The sequence below is a fragment of the Rattus norvegicus genome, chromosome 13, assembly GCF_021556685.1.
Source record: "Rattus norvegicus strain SHRSP/BbbUtx chromosome 13, alternate assembly SHRSP_T2T, whole genome shotgun sequence".
Taxonomy (NCBI): Eukaryota; Metazoa; Chordata; class Mammalia; order Rodentia; family Muridae; genus Rattus; species Rattus norvegicus.
Window position 1 is genome coordinate 85,094,856 of NC_141546.1, and position 26,644 is coordinate 85,121,499.

At 41.8% G+C, this 26,644-nt stretch overlaps 1 protein-coding gene across 3 annotated transcripts in view; it reads left to right on the forward strand.

The window, feature by feature from the left end:
- The window catches only part of Sh2d1b (SH2 domain containing 1B), a 61,904-nt gene that overhangs the window by 24,414 nt on the left and 10,846 nt on the right, over positions 1–26,644 (forward strand). For 2 of the 3 annotated variants that reach the window (XM_087581457.1, XM_087581456.1), the window contains 2 exons: positions 262–908; positions 25,776–25,839. In XM_087581457.1, the coding sequence (XP_087437583.1) occupies positions 775–908; positions 25,776–25,839 (198 nt within the window). In that variant the 5' untranslated portion in view covers positions 262–774. 3 annotated transcript variants of the gene reach the window in all.

Consider the following 26,644-nt stretch of genomic DNA (forward strand, 5'->3'; position numbering starts at 1 on the left):
GGTCAACCCCCAAAATGCTCGGGGATATACTGGGACCTCAAACACCCAGTGGATTTTCTGGCTAGCTAATAAATGCATATCCAGCTAGTCTTCTATGATGTTTACCCCAAAACAGAAATTTATGCTTGACAGTGTTATTGGGGCCAAGAACCCATTACGAAAGAGGTCCTTGTACTTAGAGAAGAACCTGCTACTATTACTTTGTTAAATGGACATGGTATTAAACCAAATCCTAATGGCTTATTATTATTATATCCACAGAGCAGTGCATTTCTCAACCTTCATTAGGGAAGCTAAATTTGAAACAGATGGCCATAAATGCAAAGCATGATCTGAGAAAATCCAAGAAGAAAATGGATACCTAGTACTGCAGGGTTAGTGGTATGGTCCCTTGGAAGCACACCAGTAGCCATAAAGGCAGAAAACTGTGAGTCACACTATAACCTGGACCTAGGGAGCTTGACATTACTGCTGCTGCAGCAGCCACAAATGGCACTGACTGAGCTGGAAGGTACAACTCACCCGCTTGTATGAGTCATACTTGAGCCACCCGCCCTAGGCTACAGTGACATGGTCACTCCATCTCCCCCCCTTCTCATTTCCTGTGTCTTGTAAAGCTCACTGAACCCCACAGAGCAACTTTATTTGTTCAGACCACACTGGAGGAAGGGACATTTCCCCTCCACTCGTCTCTCCACTTCCCCCTGCACGGCTCCTCCTTGGCCTGGAGCGGGATCTCGGGGTGACAGGACAGTTTAAGCATAACCACCCTCCATGGATCTTCCTTACTATCATGGCTGCCTGACCAAGCGAGCATGTGAAGCCCTGCTCCTCAAGGGAGGAGCAGACGGCAACTTTCTGATAAGAGACAGCGAGTCTGTGCCTGGAGCCCTGTGCCTCTGTGTCTCGTGAGTACCCTCCTCTTCATGCAGGTGAACCCTGATGGCAGCCATACACTCTGGGAGTTGTATCTCATTCTACTTTGGAATTACAAGTAATGACCAGGCACTGCCAGGAGAGGACAGAAGGATGTTCCTACCCAGATCTTCTGTCTGCCTTCCTCTCTCAACTGTGCATGCCACATGAACGGTCTGAGACAACAGAAGAGGGTTGACAAGTAAGGAAAGAGAGAGGCTGATGGGGAGAAAGAACTGACAGAGCAGCATCTTCTCTACATGTCTCTGTATGTGATGTGGAGAAGGCCAGGGGGACTTTATTATAGCATGAAAGGTTGGTTGACTTCATTCACTTGTAGTATTTAAAGTGCTAATATTTCATAGGTTTCCAGGTTGGTAAAGGGCTTTATCAAGCAGAATTTCTTCATTTCCTTTTATCCTTTTTGTGGTCTCTTGCGGGCAAGCACTGTCATTTTATAGAAATAGAGAAACACTGAATCCTTTATCATGGCTGTAACTGGGGAGACTTTATTCAGGGCTCTCTTGACAGGTGTAGAGATTGATGAATTGGTGACTTCAGTGGGGGAAGAAGATTGACTTTAACTCTGAATGCAGTATGAACAAGTATAAATTCATAGTAAGGAGAAGGATGGGGGTCTGTGCATGGAAGAGAACGAAGGGGAGACTTTAGAGTCAAGGAAAGCTGCAGCAGCATGACTCTGGGATTCCAGCTGAGGAAAGGCCATGGTGATCAGATCTCATCTGGGGCGGGGGGGGGATGAAGAGGCTGAGGATAAGCTATGCTTTGGAGCTTTGAGAAAGCTGAACTTTGTAAGGAATGCACAGGCAGGCCTAGGAGATTTGGGAGCTTAACTGAAGTCTGGGTGAACAAAGAATCAGTGTCACTGGAGGAGAGACATCTTGTGCTTCTCAGAGCCTGGAGAAAGGTCAGAGGGCAAAAGTGATTGTCATTACTAGCTGTTACGTAGGGAGAGAACTTTGTTTCTGTACATGGTGCCAAAGAAGCAGCTGTGAGAGAGACATTAGGTCTATCGTGGGCTTCAAGCTACAAGTGATGTTCGGGTGTTTGTTCATTACTTTTTGTTTGATCTACCCACCAGTAGTTTGTGTGTCACAGTCATGGTCCCCATGTAGTAATGTTAAGAGGTGGTAGAGTCCTTAAGAGACGGAGCCTAAGGGGACAGCATAGGACATTGGAAGGATATTAGGGGACACTCAGTTCTTTCTAACATGTTCTTATCAAATGAATAAGACTGGCCCTTTTCCCCACCGTTGCTGTGGTTTAGCATCTCCCCATGTGGTCTCTCCCTCTGCACGATGACATCTGCCACCACATGATCCAGCCAAGTGGAGCCTGGGGTCATACTGAGCTGATGAGTGGCAAGTGCTGGGATTTGGAACCTGAAGCTGATGAGGAGAAAGTACTGAAGCTGGGAGGTTAGAGTGTAAACCCTTGCAGCTCCGGATGGGAGGTGGGAAAGAACTACTTATGGTGAGTGCAGAGCGATAGAAAAAAAATGCAAGAGGACCCCAGACACAGGGGACATCTTGGCCAGGATCCCAGGGACAAGGTCTACTTTGAGATGCTCTTTGATCTTGATACTTATTTCCAGCTTCCCTGAGTTGTGTCAGCCCAGCACACACATTCATCTAAAGCAAAGTCACTTGGATTGTTTAAAAAATAAAATAAAAACAAGTCAAAGGAGAAAGGTATGAATATTTGCTGAGCACCTCACAGGACAAAGTTTCACCCTCCTCTCTGCCCACGTCATGAGAGGGCAGATGAAATGGCATGCATGCTCAGACAGAAGCTGTAGGTCAGATGACCCCGGTGACCTCATTCCTGATTTGGCGATGACTTATTTTTACCATTAAATATACTCTTCCATTGGCATAGCACTGTGCGAGATCCTCCACTGATGGTTCTAACGCAGAGAACAGAAGCCAGAGCATAGTAGGGGAAATTAAGTCAGTGGACCCTGTGGTGCACACAATTGCTGTGATGATTAGAACACCATGGCGTATGACGGGAGCTGACAGCAGTGGGTGACAGATCCACTGAGGAACAGAAAGCATCAAACCGGTGCTGAGACTCGGAGGATGAGCGGAACCCTCTTTTATTTCATTCATTAAGCATATTCTCAGTTGCTTTAGGTTCCAGGCATGGTCCTAAGCTTTGGACCACAGTGGCAAATATTGGAGGAAATATCACTTTGCACACATCCTTCTAGTAACTAATATTACCCTTACTTTATGGGGAGAAACAACAACAATAGCTTGTTGTTCTATTATTAATTTTTTTTTAGTCAGGGACTCACAAAGTCCAGGTAGGCCTTGAATTCACTATGTAGCTCAGACTGGTCTGCCAATCACAGAAATCCTCCTTCTCTACCTCCTAAATGTTGTGATTAACAAGTGTGTACCATTCCCAGGCCTGACAGGCTGATCTAATGAGTTATCATATATTATCATATGTTTTGACTTTACTGATGTCCACAGGGCTACTGAAATGTTCTGGGTAGTCACCTCAGACATATGTCATAAAGTGCCCAAGCAGGGAACCTGAGCTGTGACTTTTTCCTCATATCCAGAGTCTTGCCCTCCTGCTTGCAGGAGACAAGCCCTTTCTTTGTTGCACCATGTGGACTTCTGAGCTGTCCCAGAGCCAGTGAAGAAAGGAAGACAAGTTGTATGTGAAGGAGGGAGTCCAGGAGCGGTGGCTTATGCCCCTGAACCTCCCCATCTGGATTGCTAACCTGGCTTATAGATGGAGGCCCTGTGTCAAAATTCCGAAGAGTGGAAAGAAAAGAGGGAGAAATGGAAAGAGGCAGGGAGGGAGGAGAAGAGGGAGGGAGAGAGAGAGACGGTGGAAGGAAGGAAGGGAGGAAGGAAGGGAGGGAAGGAGGGAGGTAGGAAGGGACATTTACCTATACAAGGTAATGTATGCCTGTAATCAATTCCATCCATTGAGAGGCAGAGTCAAGAAGACAAAGAGTTCAAGGCCAGATTTGTCTACGTAGTAAGTTTGAGGTCAACTTGAGCTCTATGGCACCTCTTAAAATTACTAGATAGATAGATAGATAGATAGATAGATAGATAGATAGATAGATAGATAGATAAGGAAGATGAGGAGGACAGGAAAAATGAACTGATGATAAGAGAGGGAAGCCTCAGAGGACATCTACCTTGCAGTTTGAAGAGAGAGCTATAGACCGGAAACAGCATCTGATTTCTTGACAAGTGGAACTAGAAAACCTCAGTGCATGAAGAATATGTATGTGGTGTGACTTTGTGAAATTGAGGAAATTGAAACTGGGTCTGCTTTTGCAACCTGTAGAGTCCAGATAGGTTAGATGTTAGCAGGCGGAAAGGATTCATCCTTGGAAAGAGTCCATTAAGGGAAGGGTAGACTTTCTGTAGGCAAGGAAAGGTTGCAGCAGGTGCTGTGTGTAATGGGGGGGGAATTGGGGCAATGCCTTTCTGCCACCAGAGACTCATTTGAAACTCCCAAATTCTGAGAAAGAGTGGCAAAGAGTTCAGAAAGAAAAGCAATAACCCAAACTATATATTTCTTAAAACATGCAAACTCCTTTTAAGAGTGCTGAAGACATTTGCAAAGGGCTGGGTGTAGTTCAGTGGGTCAGAACTTGTCTAGCATGCACAAAACTCTGTGGTCAACCACAGCACGAAAGTACAATTACTAGTATTAATTCTCAAAATAGAATTTAATGGGCGTGGTGAGTCTTGCCTGTGTTCTCAGACTATGGGAGTCTGGGATAGGAGGATTGTCATGAATTTGAAACCAGTCTGGGTGACACAGTGAGTTTCAGATAAGCATGGAATAGGGCACAAGATACTACCATAAGGGCAAAAAAATAAGAAAGGAGTAAGAGAGGGATGGAGGAAGGGAGAGAGGGAGAAGGAGAAGAAGAAGAAAAAAAAGAAAAAGGAGAAAAAGGAGAAGAAAAGACACATAAAAACAAAAGCAGAACACATTTTTCTCTACCTTCAGTATTCACATGTATTTAAGTACACACGTTGGCAAGCTTTTTGCCATGCATATATTGTAATTGTGCATATAACAAATGGCTCTCTGCATATGATAGTTTTTAACCTGTTTTTCTCTGTATATGGGGTGTGTGTGTGTGTATGAATGTGTGTAGGCCTGTGTGTATATGTTAGTGTGGGGGCAGTATACACATACACATGAATATGTGTGCATGGGCTGGAGAAATGGCTCACTGATTGCTCTTCCAGAGGTCCTGAGTTCAAATCCCTGCAACCACATGGTGGCTCACAACCATCTGTAATGAGATCTGATGCCCTCTTCTGGTGTGTCTGAAGACAGCTATAGTGTTTATTTTATTTTATTATATATAATAAACAAAATAAATCTTTTAAAACAGCATATGAGTGTGTGGAGGTCAGAAGTTAATGCCAAGCATCTTCCTCAATTGCTGTCCACCTTATTTTTTGAGACAAGATCCTGGAGCTTCCTGAGTTGGCCAGACTAGCTTGTCATCCATCCTCTACAATCCTCCCCTTCCCTCTTCTTTGGTGCTAAGAGTACAGGCACACAACACCAGGCTCAGCACTCAGACGGGTGCTGGGGAACTGAACTCAGTCCTTCATGCTCACACAGAAGCACTTCACTGACTGAGCCATTTCCCCAGGCCAACACAGCTGCCACTATCATCTCTTCATGACCGAGTGGCGGATTGTAATTCTTATAATTTATATATAGTCAAGCACCCAGGTGCTTTCCAATTTCTACTTTGCATTTTATGTGATGGGTCAAATAAAGGTTGGAACAATTAACATTTTTGTACTTACATCCTTTAAATTTTGCCTCTTTAAAAATCTAGACATCTGGGGGCTGGGGATTTAGCTCAGTGGTAGAGCGCTTACCTAGGAAGCGCAAGGCCCTGGGTTCGGTCCCCAGCTCCGAAAAAAAAGAAAAAAGAAAAAGAAATCTAGACATCTGAATTTTGTCATGCGCATTGACAAATACAACACCAGCTTTCATTGACCTACCTTCTAAGCAAGGGCAGGAAAAAGATGGGATGTCAACAGACTCAAATATTGCGAGTTTTCGGGGATCTCCTTGTGGTTTAATAAGAAGGACATGGAGACATCTGTATAGTATAAGGCCGTTGGCCTGTTTACTGAGACCTCCCTGCCATTGCATCTCCCTAGGTAGCTCTAACTGGGCTCTCCCTCCATAACCAGTCACTGTTCTGCTTCCACACCTCCGACTCTGTGTCTTGCATGGTAAGATCTGAACCAATAAAAAGCAGGACGAAGCATTGTCCATCTCTGTACTGTTTTTTGGTATCAGGGGCTACAACATCCTCCTCCGAGATAGCTTTTCATTCTTTGTGGGCAGGTGAGGAAGTGACAAACATTTCTATATCTTGCCAGCCCGGTGCCACAGGCCCAGCAATTAACAGTTGAGAACACAGGGACACACTTTGCGTAGCCACTCGACACAATATGTATGAGTTTCCTTGAGTTCTTCAAGGTTTCTTGGCATGACATAGAAAAACGTAGTCCACGATTGTTAGACATCGTGGGGCCCATAGTTTTCATTTCCTTCAACTCATATCTCAAAGTTTGGCTAAAATAAAACTAAACACCTGAATACAAACATGATTTTCCACCATGCTAGCAATAGCTTGAAACAAAATACTCAGGAGCGAATTGGTCATGAATCAACCAAGATCTACATATAGTGCTTCATGCTTCAGCACCAAACGAGGATTCCCAAGGCTAGCCCATGCTGAGTCTCAAAATAAATGAAACTGAAAAGGTCACATGCTTTTTTTTTTGTTGATGTACTAAATTTTCTTCTGTGATATTTATTCTACTACAAACCCATCTAAGTTATTCTTCCTTTCAGACTCCGTGGGCTTTTATCTAAGTTTCATCTTGCTCTTTTTATTTTTACTTTATTTATTTGTTTTTGTGTTACCATTATCTACACTTTATATTTACATATATCTTCCAGATTCTTTTTTTTTTTTTTTGGTTCTTTTTTTCGGAGCTGGGGACCGAACCCAGGGCCTTTCACTTCCTAGGTAAGCGCTCTACCACTGAGCTAAATCCCCAGCCCCCAGATTCTTAATCATCTAGAATAACATTGTATTATTACCCATGTCTGCTTCTTCTATTATCTCTGTTACTCCTGAGTCTATTTCTACTGATTAACTTCTTATTGGTTTATGTCTTCTTATTATTAATTTTATTTTCTGTCTTTGTTTGTACCTACCCAATTTTTACTAGATGCCAGAGACAGTGAATTTTACCTTCCAGTGTGTCAAAATTTTAGTGTTCTCATGAATATTCTTTTTTTCTTCTTCTTCTTTTTTCTTTTTTTCGGAGCTGGGGACTGAACCCAGGGCCTTGCGTTTGCTAGGCAAGCGCTCTACCACTGAGCTAGATCCCCAACCCCATGAATATTCTTGAACCTTGTTCCAAGAAGCTTTAAGTTAAATGGAACCCTCATCTTTTGAGGGTTTACTAGAACCAGTAATACTATTGTTTCCAGAGTGACTTCTGTTCCCCTCCTGGGTAAATGTGGGCTATTTTTCTGCACAGCCCACTGATGCATATACAAGGTGTTTGATGAGAACTAGCTCTCAGGCCATAACGTCTGCGACCTTGACCTTCCTCTAGCTCTCATTTCTCTTCATATTAAGGGAACTGTTAGGCACCCCGGCACTGAGTCACCGTTGTCCTTGCCAGGCCACAAGAAAAATGTCTACCAGACAAAATCAATGTAGCCAGTTTCATATGATTTCTTCCTTATCTCAGGGATCAGTGACCTGAAATGTCTGGCATTCAAAGGCTGCAACTTCAGGTATCCTTTCAAGTTTCTCAGGGCTTTTTGAAGAGAAGGGATAATAAATGTGGTCCTATTATTTCATCTTGGCTGGAAGCAGACATTGCAATTGGTACACTTTTAGTATTTACCATAAATACCTATATTTATTTTTAAAAAGATTACTTCAAGTCACAAAAAAACTATCATGTTTTGAGCATTGACTTCTTACCATGCAGCAGGCTCCTCCTTTAGCACAACTGTTTTAATCACAAGCTTGATAATGTGTCTTAGAGAAAATGGAGAGTTGGAGGCAGGGGATATGCTATTTTAATTTATTAATAAAAATTAAGCATATTTATAATAATTTATATACCTCTATATGTTAATATATACATAATTGTTCTCCATTCTATTTCCTAGAATATATTCCTAAAACTTGTTAGGTCTCTGAGGTGATGGGTAGCTTTAATATGTGAACAAAATGTCTCCTAGAGAGCCTTAAGAAAGATCTAGGATGGATGTACTTTCCCCCAACTTTCGAGTATGGGAGTGGAGAGAGAAATAAATGTTGAAATTGCTGGGTATGGCAATGCGAATCATGAATCCCAGAATTTGGGAGGCAGAGGGAGGTGGATATTTTGAGTTGAAGGCCAGCCTAGTCTACTTTGTAAGTTACAGGACATCCAGAGCTACATAGTAAGATACTGTCTCAAATAAATAACGATTGTACTAATGTATAGGATTGTTAAAAGTGTACATGAAGTAAAAGCAAAAAAGGAAGAGAACAGAGAGAGCTGAGAGCTGCTTGTGGTTTTGAGGGCACAGCTGGAATCTAACACTCAGCTGGACTGGGGAGTCGAGTCACCCCATTGTGTGAGGGAAGAGATAGGAGAAGCTCTCAAGCTCTGATCTGGTATCCTCTGGATATGTTTAAAGAACAATAAGAAGGCCGGGATGTCTGGAGCATAGTAAGCTGGAGCAAAAAGTAAAGTTGGAATCATAGCTCATATAGGTCCTTGGCTATTATAAAGGCTTCTAGGTTGGTTTTGTTTTGTTTTGTTTTGTTTTGTTTTAATAAAACTAGTAAGAATCACAAAAGTTTTTAAATGGCATTGTTTGATATCTGTCCATCTATTTATCTATTTATCTGTCTATCATCTATCATTTATCCATCTCTCTCTATGCTTATATGCTTATCTATCTACCTACCTACTTACACACTGAGTGTATGCTCACTGTGTCTCAAAATAACAGACTCTGTGTGTTTGTTTGTATGTGTTGCTTATGTCTGTAGTCTATCTATCTATCTGTCTATCTATCTATCTATCTATCTATCTATCTATCTATCTATCTATTATTTATTCAGAGAATCTCACACTCTAGCTCAGGTTAACCTGAAACTCATAATAATCCTTCTGTGTTAGTCTTCCAAGAACCAGGATTATAGATGTACCATTATACTAGGCTTATTTGTATTCTAGATAGAATTCAGGGCCTCATGAAAGCACTCTACCCATTGAACTAGATTTCTGCCAAGGGCCAGGCTCAGCTTGGAGAGAGGTTCCTAAGAGAAGGGGTATTTGAGAGTGGTAAAAAAATGAGAGTGGTAAAAGTCAATCATGAGGTACAAGCTGAACAGTCTGTGTTCTGTTCAAGATAGCTTTTTCTGAAGCTCCCCAGATAGCTCAGCTCTTGCAGACCAAGGCCCAGTCTTTTATTTATACATCAATTCAGCCATTTTTGCCAGGTTCTCTTTTGATTATCCCATGAATCAGCATTTCATGACCCCAACCCCCTGATTCTTAGAGAAAGACAGCAAGCACATTTTTTAAACATTGTAAATGAATTCAAGATTTGCTTGCCTTTGTAATCACAAACAATAAACTTAGCTGGGTGGGATCCCATCCTGAGATTACCATTCTGACAATGGCTAGACCTAATTTTGATCTGTCCCAAACTGACCTTGAACTCAAGAATCTGCCTGCCTTTGTATCTCCTGACTTTGTATCTTTCTGATAACATGGTTCATGGTGCAGCTATCTCTGTTCTTTTCAGATCATGAAGCCCTTTATAAAATTCATATTACATCCTTATATTTTTCATAGTTGAGAAATGATATATTTTGAACTCATATTTTCAGAGTTCTTTCCCACAACCTTAAGGCAGATATGGGATACCAGGTTTGTGTTCCGGTCTTGGAAGATGAAATAGTTGCTTCTGGTGGGGTTAAGCCCAAGAGAGACATGTATTCAAGCAGCATTCACAGAAATAGAAAAAGGGTGTTCAATGAAGATGAACTAAATGCATAGTTGGAGTTCATAAATGTTAGAACAAAGTACAGCCTGGAGAAGGTTTGAAAGAGGATATGGGACACAGAGTACCCAACACAGGGGTGATGCTGGGGTATTCATCACATCAGGTTCAAGATAACTCATGGGTATATAAAAGGAGCTGTGAAAGAGACAGGTGGGTAAATGAATCTGGGATTCAGTGGCAAGTTGAAGCCAGGAACACAGATTAAAATATAGTTCAATAAAAATATTTTACCAGTAAATGAATTCAAGAACAGTTTTTCTAGTTTTTCTGTTTAAAAACATTGCAGCCTTCCTGGTTGCTGCTGCCGCAAAGAGCCCGTGGGCAGCACCCCGCGAGCGAACTTGAGCCTCCGGACCACAGGTAAGACCAACTTTTCTGCTGCAAGAAAGCTGCCTGGTGAACTCAAGACACAGGCCCACAGGAACAGCTGAAGACCTGTAGAGAGGAAAAACTACACGCCCGAAAGCAGAACACTCTGTCCCCATAACTGACTGAAAGAGAGGAAAACAGGTCTACAGCACTCCTGACACACAGGCTTATAGGACAGTCTAGCCACTGTCAGAAATAGCAGAACAAAGTAACACTAGAGATAATCTGATGGCGAGAGGCAAGCGCAGGAACCCAAGCAACAGAAACCAAGACTACATGGCATCATCGGAGCCCAATTCTCCCACCAAAACAAACATGGAATATCCAAACACACCAGAAAAGCAGGATCTAGTTTCAAAATCATATTTGATCATGATGCTGGAGGACTTCAAGAAAGACGTGAAGAACTCCCTTAGGGAAACACAGAAAAACATTAATAAACAAGTAGAAGCCTACAGAGAGGAATCGCAAAAATCCCTGAAAGAATTCCAGGAAAACACAATCAAACAGTTGAAGGAATTAAAAATGGAAATAGAAGCAATCAAGAAAGAACACATGGAAACAACCCTGGATATAGAAAACCAAAAGAAGAGACAAGGATCTGTAGATACAAGCTTCACCAACAGAATACAAGAGATGGAAGAGAGAATCTCAGGAGCAGAAGAATCCATAGAAATCATTGACTCAACTGTCAAAGATAATGTAAAGCGGAAAAAGCTACTGGTCCAAAACATACAGGAAATCCAGGACTCAATGAGAAGATCAAACCTAAGGATAATAGGTATAGAAGAGAGTGAAGACTCCCAGCTCAAAGGACCAGTAAATATCTTCAACAAAATCATAGAAGAAAACTTCCCTAACCTAAAAAAAGAGATACCCATAGACATACAAGAAGCCTACAGAACTCCAAATAGATTGGACCAGAAAAGAAACACCTCCCGTCACATAATTGTCAAAACACCAAACGCACAAAATAAAGAAAGAATATTAAAAGCAGTAAGGGAAAAAGGTCAAGTAACATATAAAGGCAGACCTATCAGAATCACACCAGACTTCTCGCCAGAAACTATGAAGGCCAGAAGATCCTGGACTGATGTCATACAGACCCTAAGAGAACACAAATGCCAGCCCAGGTTACTGTATCCTGCAAAACTCTCAATTAACATAGATGGAGAAACCAAGATATTCCATGACAAAACCAAATTTACACAATATCTTTCTACAAATCCAGCACTACAAAGGATAATAAATGGTAAAGCCCAACATAAGGAGGCAAGCTATACCCTAGAAGAAGCAAGAAACTAATCGTCTTGGCAACAAAACAAAGAGAGTGAAAGCACACAAACATAACCTCACATCCAAATATGAATATAACGGGAAGCAATAATCACTATTCCTTAATATCTCTCAACATCAATGGCCTCAACTCCCCAATAAAAAGAAATAGATTAACAAACTGGATACGCAACGAGGACCCTGCATTCTGCTGCCTACAGGAAACACACCTCAGAGACAAAGACAGACACTACCTCAGAGTGAAAGGCTGGAAAACAACTTTCCAAGCAAATGGTCAGAAGAAGCAAGCTGGAGTAGCCATTCTAATATCAAATAAAATCAATTTTCAACTAAAAGTCATCAAAAAAGATAAGGAAGGACACTTCGTATTCATCAAAGGAAAAATCCACCAAGATGAACTCTCAATCCTAAATATCTATGCCCCAAATACAAGGGCACCTACATACATAAAAGAAACCTTACTAAAGCTCAAAACACACATTGCACCTCACACAATAATAGTGGGAGATTTCAACACCCCACTCTCATCAATGGACAGATCATGGAAACAGAAATTAAACAGTGATGTAGACAGACTAAGAGAAGTCATGAGCCAAATGGACTTAACGGATATTTATAGAACATTCTATCCTAAAGCAAAAGGATATACCTTCTTCTCAGCTCCTCATGGTACTTTCTCCAAAATTGACCATATAATTGGTCAAAAAACAGGCCTCAACAGGTACAGAAAGATAGAAATAATCCCATGCGTGCTATCGGACCACCACGGCCTAAAACTGGTCTTCAATAACAATAAGGGAAGAATGCCCACATATACGTGGAAATTGAACAATGCTCTACTCAATGATAACCTGGTCAAGGAAGAAATAAAGAAAGAAATTAAAAACTTTCTAGAATTTAATGAAAATGAAGGTACAACATACCCAAACTTATGGGACACAATGAAAGCTGTGCTAAGAGGAAAACTCATAGCGCTGAGTGCCTGCAGAAAGAAACAGGAAAGAGCATATGTCAGCAGCTTGACAGCACACCTAAAAGCTCTAGAACAAAAAGAAGCAAATACACCCAGGAGGAGTAGAAGGCAGGAAATAATCAAACTCAGAGCTGAAATCAACCAAGTAGAAACAAAAAGGACCATAGAAAGAATCAACAGAACCAAAAGTTGGTTCTTTGAGAAAATCAACAAGATAGATAAACCCTTAGCTAGACTAACGAGAGGACACAGAGAGTGCGTCCAAATTAACAAAATCAGAAATGAAAAGGGAGACATAACTACAGATTCAGAGGAAATTCAAAAAATCATCAGATCTTACTATAAAAACCTATATTCAACAAAACTTGAAAATCTTCAGGAAATGGACAATTTCCTAGACAGATACCAGGTATCGAAGTTAAATCAGGAACAGATAAACCAGTTAAACAACCCCATGACTCCTAAGGAAATAGAAGCAGTCATTAAAGGTCTCCCAACCAAAAAGAGCCCAGGTCCAGACGGGTTTAGTGCAGAATTCTATCAAACCTTCATAGAAGACCTCATACCAATATTATCCAAACTATTCCACAAAATTGAAACAGATGGATCACTACCGAATACCTTCTACGAAGCCACAATTACTCTTATACCTAAACCACACAAAGACACAACAAAGAAAGAGAACTTCAGACCAATTTCCCTTATGAATATCGACGCAAAAATACTCAATAAAATTCTGGCAAACCGAATTCAAGAGCACATCAAAACAATCATCCACCATGATCAAGTAGGCTTCATCCCAGGCATGCAGGGATGGCTCAATATACGGAAAACCATCAACGTGATCCATTATATAAACAAACTGAAAGAACAGAACCACATGATCATTTCATTAGATGCTGAGAAAGCATTTGACAAAATTCAACACCCCTTCATGATAAAAGTCCTGGAAAGAATAGGAATTCAAGGCCCATACCTAAACATAGTAAAAGCCATATACAGCAAACCAGTTGCTAACATTAAACTAAATGGAGAGAAACTTGAAGCAATCCCACTAAAATCAGGGACTAGACAAGGCTGCCCACTCTCTCCCTACTTATTCAATATAGTTCTTGAAGTTCTAGCCAGAGCAATCAGACAACAAAAGGAGATCAAGGGGATACAGATCGAAAAAGAAGAGGTCAAAATATCATTATTTGCAGATGACATGATAGTATATTTAAGTGATCCCAAAAGTTCCACCAGAGAACTACTAAAGCTGATAAACAACTTCAGCAAAGTGGCTGGGTATAAAATTAACTCAAATAAATCAGTTGCCTTCCTCTATACAAAAGAGAAACAAGCCGAGAAAGAAATTAGGGAAACGACACCCTTCATAATAGACCCAAATAATATAAAGTACCTCGGTGTGACTTTAACCAAGCAAGTAAAAGATCTGTACAATAAGAACTTCAAGACACTGAGGAAAGAAATTGAAGAAGACCTCAGAAGATGGAAAGATCTCCCATGCTCATGGATTGGCAGGATTAATATAGTAAAAATGGCCATTTTACCAAAAGCAATCTACAGATTCAATGCAATCCCCATCAAAATACCAATCCAATTCTTCAAAGAGTTAGACAGAACAATTTGCAAATTCATCTGGAATAACAAAAAACCCAGGATAGCTAAAGCTATCCTCAACAATAAAAGGACTTCAGGGGGAATCACTATCCCTGAACTCAAGCGGTATTACAGAGCAATAGTGATAAAAACTGCATGGTATTGGTACAGAGACAGACAGATAGACCAATGGAATAGAATTGAAGACCCAGAAATGAACCCACACACCTATGGTCACTTGATTTTTGACAAAGGAGCCAAAACCATCCAATGGAAAAAAGATAGCATTTTCAGCAAATGGTGCTGGTTCAACTGGAGGGCAACATGTAGAAGAATGCAGATCGATCCATGCTTATCACCCTGTACAAAGCTTAAGTCCAAGTGGATCAAGGACCTCCACATCAAACCAGACACACTCAAACTAATAGAAGAAAAACTAGGGAAGCAACTGGAACACATGGGCACTGGAAAAAATTTCCTGAACAAAACACCAATGGCTTATGCTCTAAGATCAAGAATCGACAAATGGGATCTCATAAAACTGCAAAGCTTCTGTAAGGCAAAGGACACTGTGGTTAGGACAAAACGGCAACCAACAGATTGGGAAAAGATCTTTACCAATCCTACAACAGATAGAGGCCTTATATCCAAAGTATACAAAGAACTCAAGAAGTTAGACCGCAGAGAAACAAATAACCCTATTAAAAAATGGGGTTCAGAGCTAAACAAAGAATTCACAGCTGAGGAATGCCGAATGGCTGAGAAACACCTAAAGAAATGTTCAACATCTTTAGTCATAAGGGAAATGCAAATCAAAACAACCCTGAGATTTCACCTCACACCAGTGAGAATGGCTAAGATCAAAAACTCAGGTGACAGCAGATGCTGGCGAGGATGTGGAGAAAGAGGAACACTCCTCCATTGTTGGTGGGATTGCAGACTGGTACAACCATTCTGGAAATCAGTCTGGAGGTTCCTCAGAAAATTGGACATTGAACTGCCTGAGGATCCAGCTATACCTCTCTTGGGCATATACCCAAAAGATGCCTCAACATATAAAAGAGACACGTGCTCCACTATGTTCATTGCAGCCTTATTTATAATAGCCAGAAACTGGAAAGAACCCAGATGCCCTTCAACAGAGGAATGGATACAGAAAATGTGGTACATCTACACAATGGAATATTACTCAGCTATCAAAAAACAACGAGTTTATGAAATTCGTAGGCAAATGGTTGGAACTGGAAAATATCATCCTGAGTGAGCTAACCCAATCACAGAAAGACATACATGGTATGCACTCATTGATAAGTGGCTATTAGCCCAAATGCTTGAATTACCCTAGATCCCTAGAACAAACGAACCTCAAGATGGATGATCAAAATGTGAATGCTTCACTCCTTCTTTAAATGAGGAAAAAGAATACCCTTGGCAGGGAAGGGAGAGGCAAAGATTAAAACAGAGACTGAAGGAACACCCATTCAGAGCCTGCCCCACTGTGGCCCATACATATACAGCCACCCAATCAGACAAGATGGATGAAGCAAAGAAGTGCAGGCCGACAGGAGCCGGATGTAGATCGCTCCTGAGAGACACAGCCAGAATACAGCAAATACAGAGGCGAATGCCAGCAGCAAACCACTGAACTGAGAATAGGTCCCCCGTTGAAGGAATCCGAGAAAGAACTGGAAGAGCTTGAATGGGCTCGAGACCCCATATGTACAACAATGTCAAGCAACCAGAGCTTCCAGGGACTAAGCCACTACCTAAAGACTATACATGGACTGACCCTGGACTCTGACCTCATAGGTAGCAATGAATATCCTAGTAAGAGCACCAGTGGAAGGGGAAGCCCTGGGTCCTGCTAAGACTGAACCCCCAGTGAACTAGACTATGGGGGGGAGGGCGGCAATGGGGGGAGGGTTGGGAGGGGAACACCCATAAGGAAGGGGAGGGGGGAGGGGGATGTTTGCCCGGAAACCGGGAAAGGGAATAACACTCGAAATGTATATAAGAAATACTCAAGTTAATAAAAAAAAAAAAAAAAAGAATGTATCAAAATGAAAAAAAAAACATTGCAGCTTTCTTTATTTGATGAACTGTTCTTTCTTTTTTAAAAAAAATGGATATTTTATTTATTTACATTTCAAATGTTATCCCCTTTCCCGGTTTCCCCTCTGCAAACCTGGGACCCCCTTACCCTGCTTCTATGAGGGTGCTCCCCCACCCAACCACCCACTCCCATCTCACTGCCCTAGCATTCCTGTACACTGGGGCATCAAGCTTTCACAGAACCAAGGGCCTCCCTTTCCATGATGCCAGAAAGGCCCCTTCAGTTCCTTCAGTCCTTCCCCTAATTCCTCCATTGGGGTCCCTGCGATCAGTCAAATGGATGGCTTTGAGCATCCACATCCGTATTGGTCAGGATCTGGCAGAGCCTTTCAGGAGAGAGCTGTATCAGACCCTGTCAGCAAGCACTTCTTGGCATTAGAAAGAGTGTCTCGGTTTGGTGTCTGCATGTGGGATGAATCCCCAGGTGGGGCAGTCTCTGTATGGCCTTCCCTTCAGTCTGTGCTCCACTCTTTGTCCATGTATTTCCTTTAGACAGGAGAAATTCTGGGTTAAAATTTTGGAGATGGGTGGAAGGCCCCATCTGTCAACCAGGGAGCCATACCTAACTTCTGGATATGGTCTCAACAGGTTCTCTCTCCTCTTTGTGGGGTATTTCAGGTAATGTCATCCCCATGGAGTCCTAGGAGGCTCTTGCTTTCCTGGCATTTGGTGCTTTCTGGTTGCTCTCCCTAATTCCCCATCCCCAATTGCTACACACCTCACACCTCCTCTGTTCAATATCCTGACCCTCTGTACATCTCCTCCATCTCCTCCCATACCTCATTCTGCCCCTCTTTTTTTCTTTTTTCTTTTCTTTTTTTTTTCCTTTGGAGCTGGGGACCGAACCCAGGGCCTTGCACTTGCTAGGCAAGTGCTCTACCACTGAGCTAAATCCCCAACCCCCATTCTGCCCCTTTTTAAAGTCTCCTGGTAAGGGTTCTTCACATAGGCTCAGCACAGTCAATGTAAGTCCAAAACTGAGTACTGGGTATGTATTAAGAGTCAGGAATTTTGGGGGCTGGAGAGATGGCTCAGTGATTAAGAGCCCCGACTGCTCTTCCAGTAGGTCCTGAGTTCAATTCCCAGCAACCATATGATGGCTCACAACCATCTGTAAAGAGATCCGATGCCCTCTTCTGGTGTGTCTGAAGACAGCAACAGTGTACTTATATATAATAAATGAATAAATCTTTTAAAAAAAAGAGTCAGGAATTTTATTAGAATAGATAAATCAGACAATGTGATTCTGGCCTTAAGGAACTTATTTGTAGTGTAAACTACAAATGGATAATAAAAGTTATCTTAAGTGCTGGATTTGGATAGTAGTAGGTGGGGTGGTTTTTTTTTTCTTCCAGAAGTTAACCTCTTTTGCTCTATCTCAAGACATTGCATCTGGGACTCTCAGTGCCCTGATCTCAGCTACTTTGTATCACCAACTGTTTGGGCAAAGCACTGGGGGGGACAAACATGGCATGAGGCTAGATAATACTGCATGTTAATTGTTAATATACTGTGATATCTTTACTGTCTTAATTATCATATTGTGATGCTTGGTTTTAGATGTCAATATAACACAATCTAGAATCACTTTGGAAGAGAGTCTTAAGGAAGGATTGTCAAGATCAGGTTGATCTTTGGACATGTCTGTGGGAAATTATCTAGATTATGTTACAATGGTGGCACCCACTGTGGGTGGCACCATTCCCTAGACACAGTCTTGAACTAAGTAGGAGTAAAGGCACTAAACTAAGTACAAACTTGGATGCATTACTTTCTTACTTTTTCCTTCTTGACTATGGATGTAGTACCAGTTGTTTTACGCTCCTGTCAGTGTAACTCCCCTAGAATGATGAACTATAAACTGGAAGCAGAAACTAAAATAAACCTTTTCTCCCCCAGTTGCTTTTGTCATTGTACTTTACGAGCAACAGAAACAATGGTGAGATATATAGCTTTATATGAAGACCCAGGATTGTTAAGACAGGAAAGTGCCACATGCTCGCCAGCTCCTTTGCCTACCTCTGACAATCTTTTCCCTGTCTGTCCCTCTCAAACACACAGGGGAAAAGAAATCAAGAAGTAAAATCTCTTAGATTGACATTTGAGGTTAGTTTCTTAAAGGATATAAAGATTCTTTTCATATGTTGAATAAGACAATCCCCCGAAAGAATTGCTAAAGAAAGTATACCTTTGCTGTCCAAATATTGAATGTCAAGAGGTTGATGAAAAAGTAATAAGTCCTTAGGGCTTAGCTTTTTTCCTATGTTAAATTGTCTTGTTTCCAGTTTCTATAAAGAGTGGAACTGTCAGTAAACAACGGGACTCTGGAAGGCTCCCATTAAGGTCACTAGAGGCTTATGTAACAAAATCTGTAACTAGTTCATTTGTTCTTTCCTTCCTTCCTTTCCTCCTCCTCTTTCTGTTGTTCTCTTTCTCCTTCTTCTTCTACAGTGTCTTTCTACATAGTCCTGCTTGGGTTCAAATTCACTACATAAACCAGGTTAGTCTCAAACTCAAGAGAGACCTGCCTGACTCTGCCTCCTGAGTGCTGGGATTAAAAGCAGGCACTATCATTCCTGGCCTCTGTAACTTGCTTTTGATACAAAAACTAATGATCCTTTTAAAATTCAAAATGTTCGTGAATGTTTTTTTCAAAGTTACATAAATATAATCGGATTATTAAATATGAATAAACAAGAAAGTTTTTTTATGGGTGTGGGCTCCTGTATTATTGTTCCACAGAAAAGGTAACTAGAGCTTCTCAATGGCTGAAAATCTACACAAAGGCAAATCCTCAGTGCACAGGGAACCCACTAAGGAACCCCCCTTTCCTTCCTCTTCAAGGCATTCCTTCCTTCCTTTACTTTCCCTCCCTTCATCCTTCTTCTGTCCTTCCTTAGTGTGTAACTTTAAATTTGCATTTGAATGAAGCCATTTTTTCATTAATTGATGGGGCATATTATTAGGTTTATGAAATTTTAAATCATTTTAAAATGATCTTTTTCTATTTCTTTCTGTGTGTGTGTGTTTGTGTGTGTGTGTGTGTGTGTGTGTGTGTGTGTGTGTGTGTGTGCATGCGTGCGCACACAGTGGTGTCACATGCACATGGAGGCCTGAGGTTGATGAAGAGAATCCTCTGGAATGGCTTTCACTTTATTCACTGAGGTAAACCCTCTCAGTCAAACCCAGATGAAACTAGTCTTACTGAAGAGTCCCTGTGGGACAAAGGATTAAACACATATCACACTCAGACACAAATTTCCAACACAAAGAAATCCTTTATTAAGCAAGGGAAAAAAGAAACAGGATGGCTGAATCTGAATGGGGCAGAAATAGCAGCGAGTGTCTCTGTAGAAGTTTTTAAGGAGAAAACGGGGAAGTCTGTGTTAGGGTGAATTGAGAAGTTCTGGTTGGATGTGTTGGTCAGTGTAGTCAAATAAGGAATGTTGATAGCTAGACCTTGGTAGTCAGCCTCAGGAATGAGGAAGTGACCAAATATGGGAGTCTAGCGGCTTCTTATAGGAAAGCAGGAAAAGGCACTCTGCCAGCACCTTGTTTGGTCTTGTCAGAGCTCTTCACTTACCAGAAAGCTTGGTCTGGGGATGTCCTTTCTCCACCTATTCCTTCTGAGGCTGGAGTAACAGGACGGAAGCCACGCCCACCAGGAATTCTGTGGATTTCTGGGGAATCCAAACTCCAGTCCTCATACTTGGCATTACACATGCTTTAACCAATGACCCATCTTCCTAGACCCCATTTTGTAATTATTTTAATGATTTTATTTAATCATATTAAAATATCATGTATTTTATTTGGTTTATATATTCATGTTTTATATATTCATGGATTGTTAATATTTTATCTTAAAGATATATTTATTTTTAATGTTTGAGTTTTTGCCTGCATGTGTGTATGTGCACCACGAGTGTGCCTAGTGCCCACAGAGGACAGAAGAGAGAGTTAAACCCCTGGAACTGAAGTAAAGACAGTTATGAACTGCCATGTGGGTGCGGGGAACTGAACCCGGGTCCTCTATAACGGTTCTGAAGTGTTGAGTCATTTCTCCAGACCCCTTTGAAGTATCTTAAATGAATTAAATGTTTAGGTTCACCAATCTTTTACTTTTTAATAAATGATCAACTGTTGGCATTATCTGCTTTGTTTCAATATTGCTGTCTCATAAGATACATTTTCTAATTTTACTAAAGTTTATCAAATTTTTCTCATGGACATTAAACTTGCTAGTATATTAAACTTTTTCTAAGGTTTCCTCATACCCATTATTTTGCATTAATAAACTCTTTTGTCTCTGCTACTCTGGCATGACATGAGACCTCAGTGTTGTTTATATGCAATTCTCTGGACTGTAGCAAAATGAAACATTTTCCTGTGTTTACTGACACTTAGTTTGTCTTAGTATTCTCATTATATTAATACTATTATATAATTTATATAACTATACATAATAGTATATTTTATAATATATAGAACTTATATAATATTATATATCATTTCACTAATTACCTCCCATCTCAGAGCATTTTCAGCTTCTTAATACCATATTTTGATAAATAGAAGCTTTAATTAATTAAACAAGTACATTACTCTGCTTTATAGCTTCCAATTTTTACAATTGAAAATAAAATTCTTCCTTACTTCAAGGTCATTAAGCTGTTCATGTATTGTTAACTCCCCAAAGTTTAAAGTGTTTTTCCCTCCAGAATGGAGTCTTTAACATATGGAGCAGAGATCCAAGTTTACGTGTTTCCACGTGAAAATGATGCCACTGTGGGCTCTTCCCCTCCACCAATCTGTGTTGGCAGTGTCATCTATCAAACCACCACACACACACACACACACACACACACACACACACACACACACTCCAGTTTTTTGCTTCTCTAAAGTTGTCCTAACACTTCTAAGCCTGGATCCTGTGTGTGCAGAGGAGTTCTGATTCAGTTTATGGAAGGACCATGCAGGCTGCTGTGTAGAGACTGGTGAAGTCAGGGAGAGTGAGGAGGAATGGCTGGAGCTTCGTCCTTGAATGGATGAAAGGGGAAATAGGAGGAACCCGCTTTGGAGAGCCACATACACAGCCTGTCTACAGTGACAATGGCAGGGAATGTGAGTGCAGGCTTTGATGGTGCAAGCATGGCAGTGACAGGTGTGGCAGTGTATCTGAAGGGATCCCGACGACCGCTGGGCAGGAGACGGCTGGGATTCTCTCTTGATTGCTCTCATCCTCTCAGCCCCTGCTTCTCCTGATGACTTCTCTGAGAGGATGCAAGCAATCAGAGGAGACTGAGACTCTCTCTCTCTCCCTCCACTCAACAACTGAGAGCACCCGCCAACGCTGGCGCCAGACAAGCACGTGGTACACGAGCACACGTGCAAATGCCCACATACGTTTGTTTTTAAAAAGCAGATGATGGGTTTAAGGAGAAAAAACAAGGTAGAACATTGTCTCTGAGGAGCACAGGAAAACAACTGATTCCCTGGGAACCACTAAGAGTTTGAGTGATACCAGGTGGTGGTGAATGCCTCCAGTATTAGGGAGATGCAGTTCTCTTAAAAGATCTCTGAGTTCAAGGCTAGCCTGCTCTACAAAACAAGTTCCAGGATACCCAGGGCTACACAGAGAAACCCTATCACGAAAAAACAAAAGAAAAAAAAAAGTTGAAGTGAAGCTGGTCATGGTAGCATAGGTCTTCAGTCTCAGAATTTAGGAACAGAGATGTTGTGGTTTGCCCTGGAGTTATCTGTATTTTGATGCTAATTCCACTGCCCCAAGGACAGCTGCCTAGTCACACACTCAGGACTCAGGTGACTTCACCAGAACCTTCTCCCCATTGAATTTGTAAAATACAGGTGAGGGGCAGGTACAGAACAGAAGGAGGCCTGCCATTGGAGGAGAAGGAAGGATGGGCGGGAGAGAAGTTTAAAGGAAGAGGAGGAGACTGGAATGGAAAGGAGGAAGAGACTGGAGGGAGAGGGAGAGAAGCAGGACAATATGGCGGGTGATGTTAAGATTCCATGCTGTACCTTTACAGGTTGTTACGAATGTTTTTAAGGGATGAATGTGTACAGGGCTTTGTATGGTCAGGTGGGCAATCATATCTTATCAATTGGGCCAAAGGTTATTGTGTTGTGTGTTTTTCCAAGTAGCGATGTAAGTGTAAGAAAGTGTGCAGTGGCTGGTCTGGGCCACCACAGAGTTGGGATGTGTGTTTCTGGCATGGAAACCTGCCTTGGGAACTAGATAGGTAGAGAGATTGCTGCCAGGCTCAGAGAGAGGCCTTCGGCAGCGTGATATGGGATGGAGCAGAGCGGGTGAGACGCTTTGCTGACTGAGACTTAAGATATCTAGCAGACATCTTGAGGCACTGAGGAGCCGGACCATATGGGGATAAAAGACAACCATACTTTTTTTATTTTTTATATTTTTACAACAACACAGAGACATGTAAATCTCTGTGAGGTCTGGGCCATCCTGGTCTAGCCAGTGAATTTCAGGTGAAGAGGGTTACATGTTAAGGCCCTGTCTTGAAGGGGTGGGGCATGAGGGAGATGGAGAACACTCAGCTAATCTACACAACTGTACACGGGTGAAGAGAATTGAGCTTAGTTGAGGTTCTAGTTTACTGATTGAGTAAATAAAGCAAATGATGGTAAAAGAAATTTATAAATGTATATGTTCCTTGATTTACAATAAAATGATATTACAATAACCCCAGGTAGATTGAAAATGATGTTCACACTACACACAATACGCCATCCATACCACACAATATATTTTCACACAACACACTTCAGGAAACTGGCTATTTCTTGTCTTAAGGTTTCCACTGCTGTGAAGACACACCATGATCAAGGCGACTCTTATAAAAAGGCAACATTTCATTGGCACTGCTTTACAGGTTCAGAGGTTCAGGCCATTATCATCAGGACAGGAAGCACGGCAGTGTCTAGGCAGGCAATGGGCTGGAGATGGAGCTGAGAAGTTCTACATCTTGCTCCAAAGGGAATCAGGAGGAGGGTCTCAAAGTCCACCCCCACAGTGACACATTCCCTCCAACAAGACCACACCTACTCCATCAAGGCAGCACCTAGTAGTGCCAATCCCTGGGCTAAGCATATTCAAAACACAACATTTTTCTTTGGGATTGCATGGCTCATGGATCACTGTGGTTCAGAGATAAATAATAGCATATTGATTAAAATTTCAAGATTTGAAGTGTAAGTTTTACTGAACAGATGTTACTTTCATAAACATAAAGAAATCATAAAATTGAAGATCATAAGTCGATCCATTAGATTAGCCTATACTTCCTTAACCTTTATATGAACCATATATCATATATATGTATATATGTGATACACACACACACACACACACACACACACACACACACACGCATCACCTGAGTATTAAAGGAAATGAAGTGATGATAACGCGATGATGGGTAAGTAACCTAAGCAAGATAAATGTATTAGCTTGTTTTCTACTGCTTCTCAACATGACTGTTAGAGGTACATTGGTGGGTCTGGGCCAGGGTGTGCCAGCAAGAGATCATACCATGCCACCATGTCATAGGTCTAATGCAAGAGGTTTATTGGAAGGCAGGAGGCAAAAGGCATTCTCATAGAGGGAGAGGGAGAGGGAGAGGGAGAGGGAGAGGGAGAGGGAGAGGGGGAGGGAGAGGGAGAAGGAGAGGCAGAGGGAGAGGGGAGGGAGAGGGAGAGGGAGCGCAGGAGACAGGGAGATCAAGAGAGGGCTATGATACAGACAGAGAGGGACTTTACAAAGGGTGTGCGCATGCTGCATAGGAAATTATGGAACTCATAGCTACAGTGGACATGCACTGAACTCAGCACTGGGTAGGTGATAACTTAAGCTGCTGGTGCTGAGCCACTGAAGGCAGGCGGGGAGAATGCCTGTTTATAATATAGCCAAAAGCAACTTGAGGAGAAAATAGTATATTTGGCTTACAATTCCAGATCTCAGCCCATCATTCAGCAAAGTCAGGGCAGGAGCCAGGGAGAAAAGCTGCCTACGGACGGACTTTCTCCTTAGACTCATGTTCAGCTACCCAACCCCACCACCCTTTAAAAACAATCTCATCACGTGCATATTTAGTCACGTGTAAAACAATAAATTCACATGGGATATGGAAAAAAACAATGACTATTGATAAGTTATTCTCTGCCAGTGAAATGAGTTTATGCAAGCTAGATTAAAGTGTATAAAGACTGGTTTATTGGGAAGCCACTGGTCACAAGGAACTAGTGTCAGGAAGTCTCCACAGGGAGGGAGACAGAGGAGAGGGGAATGAAAGAGAAACAGAAAAAGAGAGAAAGAGAGAATGGGCATGTATGTGCAAAGAGAGAAAGCAAGGGAGAGGAGAGAGAAAAAGGAGGGGAGAAAGACAGGGGAAGGAGAGAGAAAGAGAAGGGGGAAAAGATGGGAGAGAGAGAGAGAGAGAGAGAGAGAGAGAGAGAGAGAACAAAATGTCTTCATTATACAGGGAGGAGCTTCTTCTAGGGGACAGAAAGCCCAGCCCCTTGGCTGGAAAGTTCCTAAGGGACTGGGGAAGGCTAGGAGAACCTGAAGGCCAGGTCTGCTTTTATATGCTAAGTACAGACCTCAACTGAATTTTCCTGAGTCTAAATCCCAACAGTACTATTAGAAATGAGCGTGAAAAAGTCATTTGGGACTAGGAGGATGTTGCTTCTGAATATCAACATTCAGAGTATTTCATACTGTCTTGATAATGGTGCATGCACAACTCTGAAATAGCTCCCCCTTTCCTCTATAGAGTCACAGTGAACTGACCTTCTCCTATAGTGGTGAACACTAAAAGAAACTATTTGATAATGCTATTGGCATATATATATATATATATATATATATATATATATATATATATATATATATGCCAGAGAAATAAGAGTTGCAGAGTTTGAGACACGTGGGAAAGACCACAGAGTCGATCCAGATTATAATTAATCAAATTGATGAAATGGAAACTGCTAGCAGGACAACAATCTCTGAGCCAAACTTGCTTTGAGCAGTGGGTGAGGGAAAGACTCTTAAAGGTTGCACTTCCTGACAAAGGTCAGGTTGTAACAAGGATCTCAATTCTTTCCCCTGTCCTTCGCTAGAGTTCACACTCCATCATCTCTAAGGGGCTCAGTGTTTCAAAGCCAAACCCTTCTGTCTTTCAAATTCAGAGAGGGTTGAGGAACCTCTAGTTTCTTCTTGGGGTTTAACACTGAAAACCACATTGCATTTAAAGTATAAAGGCAGCCATCGTGGAGATTTGTATACAAGAACCTTACGATTCACAGAACCATTTTCCCACAGGTATAAAAAGCTTGTCTACAGCTACCGAATCTTCAGAGAGAAACATGGATACTACAGGATACAGGTAAGACTACCTAAGGACCTCCAAAGCAGGAGTTGCCATACCAAGTTAGATAAGTAGTTTTTGCAGGAAATAATAATAATTTTAAAAAAGGCACCATCCCACGCTAACAGCTACTCTCTGGCCCAGGTCGCTACTCTCGCTGCCCCATAGCTAGTGCCACGCAGCAACCGCCATCTTGTGGTTCTTTTGCTGCTGATTCTACTCACATTCCCAGCCATCCATCCCCTGTGGTTAGCTGTCACAAATCCCCATAACCTGGTGAAACCAAAACTCTAGAGGCTTGTAATTTATCAGTCAGATTATAATAGTAAATTCTCAACCACTGAACGCCAGCACAATGAACTCAAAACTCAACTGCTAGAAACACGACCTACACACCTAGATGGGGCAAATGCACCCTACGTATCATTTAATCATCTGCCTAGGAAATCTCCAATACTTACGGTGTCCAGGACTCTGTGGTTTTGGCTCTTCTTCCTCTCCTGTAGGTTCCACCTTGTCTCCTCCTCTCCTTCCCTTTCTCTGTCTCTCTTTACTCTCTGTACTCATCTCTAAGGTTCTCAGCCCGCCTTCCTTTGGCACTGTCCAATCACAGGCTCTCGGCTTATCTTGTATCTGCCCTCACGTGCGTGTAGACAGCAATTCACAAGGAGTGAGCTTTGCCTCTCCATAAGAGAAACACTGCTGGAGCTGTGTTTCACGTTTTAATAACCCTGGCTGTTCCTCCAAAGTGAAGAGACAGCCAAGCCCGACACATGTAAAGGCGAAACACGTGGGCCTGGACTCCATTTAAAACTGCTGTCCA